General features: G+C 41.2%; 1 protein-coding gene across 1 annotated transcript in view; it reads left to right on the top strand.

Moving 5' to 3' along the window:
* ofcc1 (orofacial cleft 1 candidate 1) overlaps positions 1 to 13,268 on the top strand; it is a 104,952-nt gene that overhangs the window by 16,171 nt on the left and 75,513 nt on the right. Inside the window, exon 4 of the mRNA XM_031835016.1 lies at positions 11,079 to 11,318. Coding sequence (XP_031690876.1) covers positions 11,079 to 11,318 — 240 coding nt within the window. The remainder of the gene's footprint in view (positions 1 to 11,078; positions 11,319 to 13,268) is intronic.

The raw sequence follows: 13,268 nt of genomic DNA, 5'->3' as shown, positions 1-13,268 counted from the left end.
TCAAACAGCTCTTATCCGGCCCCCCTTCACAGTAGAAGCCTGAAACAACGTTCTAAAGACGGTTGACATCTAGTGGAAGCCTTAGGAAGTGCAAAATGACCCGCTCTTTCACTCAAACCCAGCCCTTTTCCTTTGTGTAACAAGCTGTCATATCTGTTCCGCCCGCTAGGGACGTTTTCCTTTATGACGTCATTTGTAATCAAATTATGATTTAATTATGTGTGTGTGTAATTCTGTGTGATTAGTTAGGTATTCAGTAAATAAATCATTAAACCCAATTTTGTATTGCTGATTCAAATTGTTAGCTAGGGTTCGTGCAGATAACCAAGTATTTACAACTTTCAGATGAGACTGAATTAAGATGAGGATTAATATTGACTGCTATTGATGTAAAATATTACTAGGTCTTTAAGAGTTTATTCGGAAGATAACAGCTCTATAAATATTATTTTGTGGTGCCCGACTCTCTAGTTAATTACATTTTACATGATGAGCTCAATCAGGTAATAGTAATTACGGAGAAATTATTTTATAGAATAGCATGTCGTATTACTTAATCCGGCATAGCCAAAGACACGACACCTCCATTTAAAGGGGTATCAACCAGATTCCTTTCCCCATGGCTTCCACAAGGTGTGAACAGTCTTTAGACATAGTTTCAGGCTCTTATTCTGAAAAATGAGCGAGAATGATCATATTGCGTCAGTGGATAGATTTGTGCATGCACTTGCACCGGGAGCGAGACCTTTTCTTTGTTTTCTTTATTGAAAAGGCTACCGTCTGGTTGAAATATTATCGATTATTTATTGAAAAACAACCTCAGGCTTGATTATAACTAACGTTTGACATGTTTCTACAAACTTTATGGATACTATTTGGAATTTTCGTCTGCCCGTCGTGACTGCATGAGCCTGTGGATTACTGAACAAAATGCGTCAACCAAATGGAGGTTTTTGGATATAAAGAGAATCTTTATCGAACAAAACAAACATTTATTGTGTAACTGGGAGTCTCCTGAGTGCAAACATACGAAGATCATCAAAGGTAGGTGATACATTTTATTGCTTTTCTGACTTTCGTGACCAATCTACTTTGCTGTTAGCTGTTTGTAATGTTTTGTCTGCTGAGAGCTGTCCTCACATAATCGCATGGTTTGCTTTCACCGTAAAGCCTTTTTGAAATCTGACATGCCGGCTGGATTAACAACAAGTTAAGCTGTGTTTTGGTGTATTGCACTTGTGATTTCATGAAAATGAAATATTTGTAATAATTTTGTTTTAATTTGGCGCTCTGCAATTCACCGGATGTAGACAAAAATGATCCCGCTAAAGGGATCTGAGTGGCAAGAGGTTTTAATATGGCTGCAAGAAAATCCCCTTTACGTAACTTGCCATTTAAAATTGCTCACAGTAGCTTTATTTATCTCGGGGTACATCAGATTTGAAAACCTTTTTCAAGCCAACTTTGCTCCTCTTTCAACCCGCACTAAGGACAATTTGGAAAGCTGGTCTTTGCTAAACCTAACCTTAGTCACAATAATTAATTATATTAATATGAATACTCTCCCTAAATTCTTTTATCTCTATCAGTGCCTACCGATTTTTCTTCCCAATACATTTTTCAAAAAGATTAACAGCCTAATTGTACCTTTTATATGGGACAAAAAGCCCCCTAGGATACGAAAACAGCTTTTGCAGAGGCCCAAACCAGATGGCGGTCTAGCTCAACCGGATTTTAGATTATATTATTGGGCCGCTAACCTTAGGCTCATTCAGTACTGGTTGCAGAGAGATATTCCCACCCCCAATTTGGCTATAGATGGAAGCCGCCTCATCTATACCGGCATCATTGTCTTCGCTCGCTCACTCCTCTATTACAGGCCCTTACTCTTCCTTCACCAAAAATATGTGTCAAAACAACATTGAACATCTGGAATCAATTTAGCTGCCACTTTGGGTTTCAGACAACCTCTTCTTTTGCTCCAGTAGCCAGCTTTTCCCCCATCTATGATTGATGGTGCTTTCTCAACATGGTCTTGGTATTAAAATATTCAGAGATCTCTATATTAACAATACATTTAGTAATTTGAACAATTATCAGATAAATTTGGTCTCCCCAGACATAATTTCTTTAGGATCTTACAAGTCCAGAGTTACGTCCACAGCATAGATCCCTGATTCCCCACCCTTCTTATCCCGCTTCCTACTCTGAAAGACACCGTGTCAATAATCTTTAGTCAAATTTGCTCACTACAAACCACCTCATTAAACAATATTAAATCCTCATGGGAGGAGGAACTGGGTGAGGAAATGTCTGATGAACTATGGGAAGGGGCACTCAAAAGAGTACATACCTCTTCTATTTGCGCTCGACACATTCTCATTCAATGCAAACTCATTCATAGGGCCCACTGGACCAAAGCAAGACTATCCTAAATTTAAAAGGATGTGAACCCTAATTGTGTACGTTGTAACCAGTCTCCTGCTAATCATGTACACATGTTTTGGTGTTGCCCATCTCTTGTTGGTTTCTGGAAAGACATCTTTAACACACTCTCAGAATTAAGCGGCACAGAGATCGAGCCAGACCCATTTATTGCATTATTTGGGGTTTCCTTACCCACAACACAATTGACCAAAATTAATAAGGATGTAATTGCCTTTGTCACTTTGTTAACGAGACGATTAGTTTTACATACATGGAAATCCTCTGCACCCCCTTCTCATGCTCTTTGGATTAAATCCGTTTTGAATTGCATAAAGTTGGAAAAAATTAAACACACACTCAATGGGTCTATAGACAAATTCTATGCCATATGGGCTCCCTTCTTTTCTTATGTTAAATGACTACATTTCCCTGCAGTGCCAGAGTGATGTATATTTATATATTGGTGATTTATATAGAGGCCTGGTATGTGTATACGTGACATCTCGGATGTTAAGGACTGTATGATCTGTGCTACTTGACCTGTAACAACTGTATCAAAATATATATTATTTCTTATGTTTTGATTTTTTATATTTGTTTTGCTCTATTGTTGTCTTTGATGTGTTGTTTTATATTACTACCAAATAACTTACAAATGCAACTATTTTGTAAATGCTGTTGTTGAAAATTCAATAAACAAAGTAAAGATGGGGTGACTGCAGCTGTTTTGTAGTTGGAAGGGGAAAGTTCCGTGGGCGAGGGAGAGGTTGTTGATGTGTGTGATATATGGACAGAGAGCAAGTAGGCAGGCTTTAATGAGAACAGGGGAGAGAGGAAGTTGTAGTCTTGGATGGCATGGTGAGTTTTGAGATATATGGAGAGTAAATGGGGGCAAATTCGGAGAGCAGAGTTTCAGGGGTGACAGTTTGGAGGTAGACAGGGGAGGGGCGGTTAACCTGTCTAGGACTGGGGCTCCGCCAACAGCCAATAAAATTGCAGGGCTGTCACGTTCTGACCTTTATTTCCTTTGTTTTGTCTTTATTTAGTATGGTCAGGGCGTGAGTTGGGGTGGGCAGTCTATGTGTGTTTTTCTATGTTGGGGTTTTGAGTTCAGCCTAGTATGGTTCTCAATCAGAGGCAGGTGTCGTTAGTTGTCTCTGATTGAGAATCATACTTAGGTAGCCTGGGTTTCACTTTTGGTTTGTGGGTGGTGTTTTCCGTGCGTGTGTTTGTTGCCACACGGTACTGTTTCGGTTTAGTTCGTTTCACGTTTATTGTTTTGTAGTGTTCAGTTTATGTCTTTAAATAAACGTTATGGACACTTACCACGCTGTGCATTGGTCCTCCGATCCTTCTCGCTTCTCCTCCTCAGGGGAGGAGGAGGAATGCTGTTACAAGGGCGCCAAATGCAAATCAACATTAATCCAGCCCCAGTGTCTGATTTCAAAAATGCTTTATAGCGAAAGCTCCACAAACTATTATGTTAGGTCACCACCAAGTCACAGAAAAACACAGCCATTTTTCCAGCCAAAGAGAGGAGTCACAAAAAGCACAAATAGAGATAAAATGAATCACTAACCTTTGATGATGTTCATCAGATGACACTCATAGGATTTCATATTACACAATACATGTATGTTTTGTTCAATAAAGTGCATGTTTATATCCCAAATTCTCAGTTTACATTGGTGTGTTATATTCAGTAGTTCAAAAACATGCTGTGATTTTGCAGAGAGCCACATCAATTCACAGAAATACTCATAAATGTTGATTAAAATTCAAGTGTTATGCATGGAACTTTAGATACACTTCTCCTTAATGCAACCGCTTGTGTCAGATTTCAAAAAAACTTTACGGAAAAAGCATAATCTGAGTACGGCGCTCAGAGCCCAAACCAGCCAAAATAAATATCCGCCATGTTACGCAGTCAACAATAGTCAGAAATAGCATTATAAATATTCACTTACCTTTGATGATCTTCATCAGAATACACTCCCAGGAATCCCAGTTCCACACTAAATGTTTGACTTGTTCGATAATGTCCATCATTTATGTCCAAATAGCTTCTTTTGTTAGGGCTTTTGGTAAACAAATCCAAACGTGCGTTTAGGTCCAGCCAAACAAAAAGTTCAAAAAGTTATATTACAGGTCGTAGAAACTTGTCAAACTAAGTATAGAATCAATCTTTAGGATGTTTTATCATAAATGTTCAATAATGTTCCAACCGGAGAATTCCATTGTCTGTAGAAAAGCAAAGGAACGGGAGATACCACTCATGTGAACACGCGTGACTGAGATCGAGGCTGCTGCCAGACCTCTGACTCAATCAGCTCTCATTCGGCCCCCCTTCACAGTAGAAGCCTGAAACAACGTTCTAAAGACTGTTGACATCTAGTGGAAGCCTTAGGGAGTGCAAGATGACCCATATCCCACTGTGTATTCGATAGGGGCTGAGTTCAAAAACTACAAACCTCAAATTTCCAACTTCCTGTTTGGATTTTTTCTCAGGCTTTTGCCTACCATATACGTTATGTTATACTCACAGACATCATTCAAACAGTTTTAGAAACTTCAGAGTGTTTTCTATCCAATACTAATACTAATATGCATATATTAGCATCTGGGACTGAGTAGGAGGCAGTTTACTCTGGGCACGCTATTCATCCAAAATTGAAAATGCTGCCCCCTATCCCAAAGAAGTTAAGAGCGATTGATCAGTCAGTAAGGAGTTTTTTGGTGATCTTGTCCTTGAAAAACTAAAGGAAGGAGTTTTAGAGTTCAGTGAAGGGAGTAGAGAAGGTGTGGTCACGGGGCTGAAGTGGCTTGCTGACAGTGGATAACAGAGTCTGGGAGTTGTTATTGGAGCTGTTGATGATGTTGGAGAAATAAGTGGACCTGGCAGCACTGAGGGCATCACTGTAGGTGGTGTTTGTAGGCCTCAGCGTGGACCGGGAGCCCAGACTTCCTGCTCAGCCACTCCAGGTGGCGGCCAGCATGCTTCTGGGCGCGGAGCTCAGGGGTAAATCAGGGTGGGGAGGAGGGGAAGGAGCAAAAGAGAGGTTTAGTTTGGAGTGGGCCAGAGAGTTGAGTGAGGCAGAGCATTGAATTTGGCAACTAGTTCATCAGGTGAGTTGGAGGTGTGGTCAATGGGCAGGGTGGAGCAGATGGCATCAGAGCTTTGATGTTGTGGAAGGAGATGAGGCATTTGTCAGTGTTGTGTGGTGAGTATGAGGTAAGATAGAAATTAAGAATCTTGTGTTCAGACAGCGGGAATAGGGAGGGGGAAGTATAAGTTAGGTTGGGGCCAACAGAGCAAACAAGGTCAAGTATGTGTCCCTTGATGTGAGTGGGAAAATTGACATGTTAGGTAATATTGAAACAGTACCTAACGGCCATGAAATCAGAGGCGAGTTTGTGTGCACGTGAGTAATTCCGACAGTTCAGAGAGGAATGATTCGTTAGCTTTACACCCTGACTACACTGCTCGCGTCGTGTGCACCGAGCGTTGCAAAATAAATGTAGAAATCTATATTATTCAATTATTGCACCTACACTGCTCGCGCTCCTCAACGAGTGTCTGCATTGCCAAGGGATAAAATAGAAGTCAGTTCTATTTGTGATGCAGATCGCGGTGCAAGTCCTGCCTCTCCCATCTCCTCATTGGTTTATAGAAGCAGATACCCATGTGCCATCTCCTCATTGGTTATACCCACGTGGGTGATTGAAAGACGAACTGTGTTGTTGGTCGTTGTGGTAATACTATGAAATCACCATATAAGTTCAAAGAAGAAAAGCCTGGAAGGTGGAGAGATGACTAGAAACGAATCGGTTGACCGTTTTATGTGTGGATTATGTGTGGATTTGTCAGAGTAGAGGACCTCGTGTATTTCAGGTAAAATAACAATTCAATGTTTATTTCCCAGGACAAATTAGCTAACAACAGCGAGCTAGCTATATAGGACAAATTAGCTAGCAAGTGCAAGCTAGCTAGCTAAATTGGCGTAAATGTAAAAAAAAAATTGACCTGTCCCCAAATTAATGTAATTGGTTCAGAGTTTGTTTTGATATTTCAACCTGCGTGTCGTGATCGCGTTTGGTGTGGGGGGACCAAATAAATGTATGCACGATGGTGCACAATGGCGCACGCGCGCAACGGGTTTGGGTTCTGTGTTAGGAGGACGGTACACAAGGATAGTGGTTATTGAGCAAAATGATTTGTAGGCAATGTATTCAAATGAAGAGATAGTAGGGAGACAGTTCAGTTAGTCCGCCACCACGGCCGGTGGAGCAGGGGTGTCACACGTAGCCATAACCAGCGGGAGTAGCTTGGTTAAGAGAAAATAAATCACCAGGTTGTTGCCAAGTTTCAGTTAGGAGGAGGAAGTCTAGCTTGTCAGATATTAATCCATGAAGCAAGGGGGCTTTGTTGTTCATTGATCGAGTGTTGAGGAGAGCAAAGTTAATATTGTGAGACTGATGTTTTTTAGTGGCAGGGACTGGGAGACTAGTCAGGATTGAGGGAAAGATGAATTAAGCAAAGTACAGACAGATCCTTGGTGAAAAACTGTCCCAGAGCACTCAGGACCTCAGACTGGGGCGAAGGTTCACCTTCCAACAGGACAGCGACTCTAAGCACACAGCCAAGACAACGCAGGAGTGACTTCGGGACAAGTCTCTGAATGTTCTTGAGTGGCCCAGCCAGAGCCCGGACTTGAAACCAATCAAACGTCTGTGGGGAGACCTGAAAATAGCTGTTCAATGACGCTCCCCATCCAACCTGACAGAGCTTGAGAAGATCTGCAGAGAAGAATGCAAAATACCGGTGTGCCAAGCTTGTAGCGTCATACCCAAGAAGACTCAAGGCTGTAATCGCTGCCAAAGGTGCTTCAACAAAGTACTGAGTAAAGGGTCTGAATACTTATGTAAATGTTATATTTCAGATTTTTTTATTTTATAAATTTGCAAACATTTCTTAACCAGTTTTTGCTTTGTCATTATGGGGTATGGGGTATTGTTTGTAGATGGGGGTCAAGGGGTCTGAATACTTTTGAAATGCACTGCTAGACATGACTCGGCCGTTGTGTTGTAGAATTTGGGAATTTAGTCTCATGTATAATAAATTCTATACATTAGTTTATACTGATTTTACCATACATTTTCGTTAACTGTAATTTTGTAATTTTTTCTAAAAGATTGTCAGTTGGATATGCTCTCTGCAAGGTTTTGTATATCTTCCCTGTCATATGAACATCCTTTTCTGACTCAAATAAGATTCCCTCAAGGTTGCTCTGATGTCCAAAAGATTTCAAATCAGAATTTTGTGTAACTTTTAAGTTGCATGTAATACTGAACAAAAATATAAACAGAACATGTAACCATTTCAAAGATTTTACTGAGTTACAGTTGATTGAAGGAAATCAGTCAATTGAAATACATTCATTAGGCCCTAACCTATGGATTTAGGCTCAACGTCTGGGGAGCCAGGCCCACCCTCTGGGGAGCCAGGCCCAGCCAATCAGAATGAGTTTTTCCAACAAAAGGGCTTTTTTTTGGCAGAAATACTCCTCAGCACTCCTTCCTCAGATGATCTCGTAGGTGAATAAGCCATATGTGGTGGTCCTGGGCTGGCGTGGTTACACGTGGTCTACGTTTGTGAGGCCGGTTGGGTGTACTGCCAAATTCTCTAAAACAATGTTGGAGGCGGCTTATGCTTGAGAAATGAACATTCAGTTCCCTGGCAACAGCTCTGTTGAACATTCCTGCAGTCAGCACGCCAATTGTTCGCTCCCTCAACTTGAGACATCAGTGACAAAACTGCACATTTTAGAGTGACATTTTTTGTCCCCAGCACAAGGTTCATCTGTTTAATGATCATGCTGTTTAATCAGATTCTTGATATGCCACACCTGTCAGGTAAATGGATTATCTTGACAAAGCATAAATGCTCACTAACAGGGATTTTGTGTACATTTGAGAGAAAAGCTTTTGGGTGTATGGAACATTTCTGGTATCTTTTATTTTAACTCATGCAAAAAATTTTGTTCAGTGTACAATGTTGTCGCTCCATCTTCAGTTTTCTACTGTAGCAGTCATTAAGCTCTGTAACTGTTTCAACGTCACCATTGGCCTCATGGTGAAATCCCTGAGTGGTTTCCTTCCTCTCCGGCAACTGTGTTAGGAAGGACGCCTTTATCTTTGTAGTGACTGGGTGTATTGATACACCATCAAAAGTGGAATTAATAACTTCACCATGCTCAAAGTGATATTCAATGTATGTTTATTTTATTATTACCCATCTACCGATAGGTGCCCTTCTTTGCGAGGCATTGGAAAACCTCCCTGGTCTATGTTGTTGAATCTGTGTTTGAAATTCACTGCTCGACTGGGAGACCTTACAGATAATTGTATGTGTGGGATACAAAGATGAGGTAGTCATTAAAATATAATGTTAAACACTATTATTGCACACAGAGTGAATCTATGTAACTTATGTGACTTTTTAAGCTAACCTTTACTCCTGAACTTATTTAGGCTTGCCATAACAAAGGAGTTGAATAATTATTGACTCAAGACATTTCCAAAAAATTATGGGGCATTGTGTGTAGACCAGTGATTCAAAATCTTACTTTAAATTCAGGCTGTAACACAACAAAATGCGGAAAAAGTCAAGGGATGTGAATACTTTCAGAAGGGACTGTATATTGTTTGTTGCATGCTTAATGTTTGAATATTCATGTATAACTGGGTACCAGGATGCACTGTTCCATGGAACCTTTTTAGGCCCTCAACACTACAGTACAAGATAGATAATGTACTTTAATAATCCATGAAGGGAAATGTAATATTAATGCCCCATGTTTGTGCACGTGTGTGTGTTTTATGGTAGGTGAATACTAGGTACCAGGATCTCGCCCTTAGCGCTCTTGAAATAGGCTCCTGGTCATCTATCACTCTTCAGCTACCAGGTTGCCAAATATGCCAAATTTCCCTTTCACTGGCACTATACACTGAGTATACAAAACATTAAGAACACCTGCTCTTTCCATGACATAGACTGACCAGGTGAAGCTATGATCCCTTATTGATATAATTTGTTAAATCCACTTCAATCAGTGTAGATGAAGGGGAGGAGACAGGTAAAAAAAATATTTTTAAGCCTTGACAATTTAATTGTGTATGTGTGCGTGCCATTGAGGGTGAACGGGCAAGACAAAATATTTAAGTGCCTTTGAACGGTGTATGGTAGTAGGTTTCTGGTGCATCGGTTTGTGTCAAGAATTACAACGCTGCTGGGTTTTTGACTCATAACAGTTTCCTGTGTGTATTAACAATGGTCTACCAAAAGAACATCTAGCCAAATTGACACAACTGTGGGAAGCATTGGAGTCAACATGGGCCAGCAACCCTGTGGAACGCTTTCGACACCTTGTAGAGTCCATTCCCCGGCGAATTGAGTCTGTTCTGAGGGCTGGGGGGGGGGGGCTGTTTTTACTCACGATGCAACGTGGAGTGCCTGGATACAGCCTTTAGCTGTGGTATATTGGCCATATACCACAAACTCCTGAGGTGTCTTATTGCTATTATAAACTGGTTAACAACGTAATTAGAACAGTAAAAATGCATATTTGTTGTCATACCCGTGGTATACGTCCTCATATACCATGGCTCTCAGCCAATAAGCATTCAGGGCTCGAACCACCCAGTTTATATTGTTCTCTTTATGCTGGATGCAAGCCAATTTGCAAATATTTGTGAAAAGGTTGTACATAATTACATAAATACAATAACATAAGCACATAAGGGTATGCACACATCTACTTTCGTAATTAATGATGATGGCTAATTCATACAAAATTGTATTTGAGGATGCCATTCAGGAAGGGAAACTGAATGAGTGTTTTTTATTGTTCAGTGATCATCTAGAATGAATTCCTTAACAGTCCAACTATCTTCCCCTATTGCTCATCATATCCTTCAAATGAGGCCATTCCAACAAAACAAACAAACAACAACAAAGCTCATCCCGGAACCTCATTGTGATTAGCTACAGTTTCGTCACAGACTCAAACACTAACCCTCTCCCCTTACAGATGAATTGCTTCCTGAATTAATCCAGAGTGTTTGTCCTTTAACGTTTTCAACTGAATCCCTCCCCTTGATGGATTTCCAACCTGATGTGCTCCCCCTTTTAACAGCCAATAACTGAAATGTGCAAATATTGTTTTTATTTTGTGAATAATTCTCTCAACTGTATACAGTTTGGGGGAAATACTGTACCAGGCTTTCCTTTCCAAATTAAACAGAAATTACTCTGAGTTGTTAAGCAGCAATGCTTGTGTTACAGTACAGGATGTACACATGATATGTTTAGGGTAATGAATTTCCTTTGTGAGTGAGAATGATGCACACTGTCTGCTGTCTGGTTGAGAGGCAGGCAGTGGCACGCTGTCTGAGCAGAGGGAGAAAAGGATAGAGAGAGATAAAGAGAGAGTGAGGGAGGGAGGGGAAGAGAGTGCAGGGAGAGAGCGTGAGGGAGGGGGGAGAGAGTGAAGGAGACGCCAGTGCTGTGTCTGTGAGGGGTGCGTTCCTTGAACTCTGGTTTCTTGCTGCAGTGACAGTAACCGTAACACAACCTTCTCTATGTAATGCAGGTGGAGTGGTCGCAGAGTCCCCAGCCCATGGAAGTGCGTGTGCGCTGCCTACGGGCAGTCAGGGACAAGCTGCCCAGGGGCCTTTACAGCCTCAGTGTGGCCCTCCACAGCCGTCTGGGAGGCCCCGCCCTCACCTGGTCCTGTCTGAAGGAGGAGCAGTGGGCTGGGACCACAGAGCCCGTGGAGCACGGGGGCCACTTCTACGACACAGAGCTGTACGTCAACCAGAGCCTGTTCACTGTACGTAAGCATCACAGGGATGGGGACTGCTCCTCCGCTCCAATCGGGTGACAAACACATTTAGTTTAGCCCCCTATCCTGGCCTTCCTCTGTTGAGAGTAATGTGTTTTTATTCAGGAGGGGAAGGACAGGATGTGATTTGTGGCGATGGGAGTTCATTCAATAAGACCCTCTTTTATTGAAACGATGCTCGGGGAAGCCGCTCAAGAAATAGTCCTTGAGATATGTGCAATGATGGAGGAAAAAAATAAAAAACATATTCTTCATCTGAAAGCAATTCTGACACTGAGGGGCTCTGGATTAAAACACGTTCACTTCCAAGAGGGGGAAAAGTCTTTGACATGAAACCCAACACTGAATTAGCTAAATACTATCTTTAAAAACAAACAGGAGTTATCTGTCAGATAAAAAAATGACAATGCACACATGCGGTATTGAAATAACGGTTACAGCACGCTGTAGGTTTAATTTGTTTTCCACCGCAATAATTCCAACTTCTCTTCTTTCCAATGGTTTACTCTTTGGCTGCAGTGTAGGCTGTAGATTGAAAGGGGTTATGAAAATTTATATTAAACAGTAACTGTGTATATGAGGATGGAGAGACATTGTATTAAAATATGCCAGTGAGAGCCTCTAGGTTTGACTTGGGGGAAATCCAATATGAATAAAACAGCAACTTTTCAAACATGACATTTAATCCATGCATGTAAATCAAAAGAGAGATATATTATTCATTTATATAAGGGCATAGTGTTTTATTGGAATGAAAATGAAGTACAAATGCACTGAAAAATGTAGTGTATTTTCTAGAAGTCTATGTGAGCAGCCATCATGCAGTATGCCCGAGCTGCAACGGTGACAAAAGTAGGCCTCTACAGTGGTATTTTTAGATGTGGAACTTGGCAAATGAAACTATTTCCACTGTAACACCCTGGATAAAGTCTTGATACTTGTTACTCAGTTTGACTAAAACATTTCACTCCAAATTCTATTGAACGTTATTAGTTCAGCTGCGTTTTCAGCGGATGGTTAGCATAGCAGTAGCATGTGCCACAGTTTTAGGTCTTATAAGTATTTTTTATTTAACCTTTATTTTAACAGGGAGTCCCATTGATGCCAAGGTCTCTTTCACAAGAGAGCCCTGTGAACATTTTACATTTTTAAAAGGGAGCCCTTCGAAATGTAACCTAATCCTAAATCATCTCTGTACTGTTCAAAGCACTTGTTGGCACTACAACAACAAATGCTAACAACAATAAAAATGTCATATAGTGGATGATGACCAGAAAGTCATGTTTATTCATTGCTATAAGATGCCTGATGCAATGCTGATACCAACATATGAAAACTATAAAAGCTAATCCACAATTTGTTTCCCTCCTGATCCGTTTTTCCAAAGTGTTAAGATGCAGAAGGACTGTCTAGATAGTCAGTGTTCCAATGGCAACTCTAAAGGGCCTTATCGCATGTGGCCACTGTCAATGCACTGCTACAGTAGGTGGGCGTATTCATCAAGCCTCAGTCTCCTGATTATATTGTCTCAGGCTCCATCTGACATAAAGGACGGCGTAAGCCACCGAAACTGAATGCGGACCTCGCTGGGAAAGGCTGTAGGATCTGATTCAGAGGTATAAGGGTTTAAGTACGGCACTGCAAACACCTTGTGTCACTCTCAATCCTCTAGTCTCTCCCCAACCCTGGCTCTTATTTATAGATGTTGTTAGCTGTGGAACCACTGCTGATCAGATTTGTCTGAGACTATCTGGATTGGCTCGAGTGTTTTTCTCTTTGCCCACGTTATCGTGCGATTTTGGGAGTGTGTTTGCGGTGCCTTCTGAGAGGAAATGAGGAATTAGCAACAGTAGGAGGAAGCCAGGAGCTTATTTTTGTTTTTGGTTCCCCTGTTCTTTGTGTGTGTGTTTGGGGTTCGTTTTACCAGGAACACTGCAC

This window comes from Oncorhynchus kisutch, linkage group LG11, assembly GCF_002021735.2.
Source record: "Oncorhynchus kisutch isolate 150728-3 linkage group LG11, Okis_V2, whole genome shotgun sequence".
In the NCBI taxonomy this organism is placed as follows: Eukaryota; Metazoa; Chordata; class Actinopteri; order Salmoniformes; family Salmonidae; genus Oncorhynchus; species Oncorhynchus kisutch.
The sequence above is the reverse complement of the archived record's forward strand: the minus strand, read 5'-3'. Positions and strand labels throughout refer to the sequence as shown.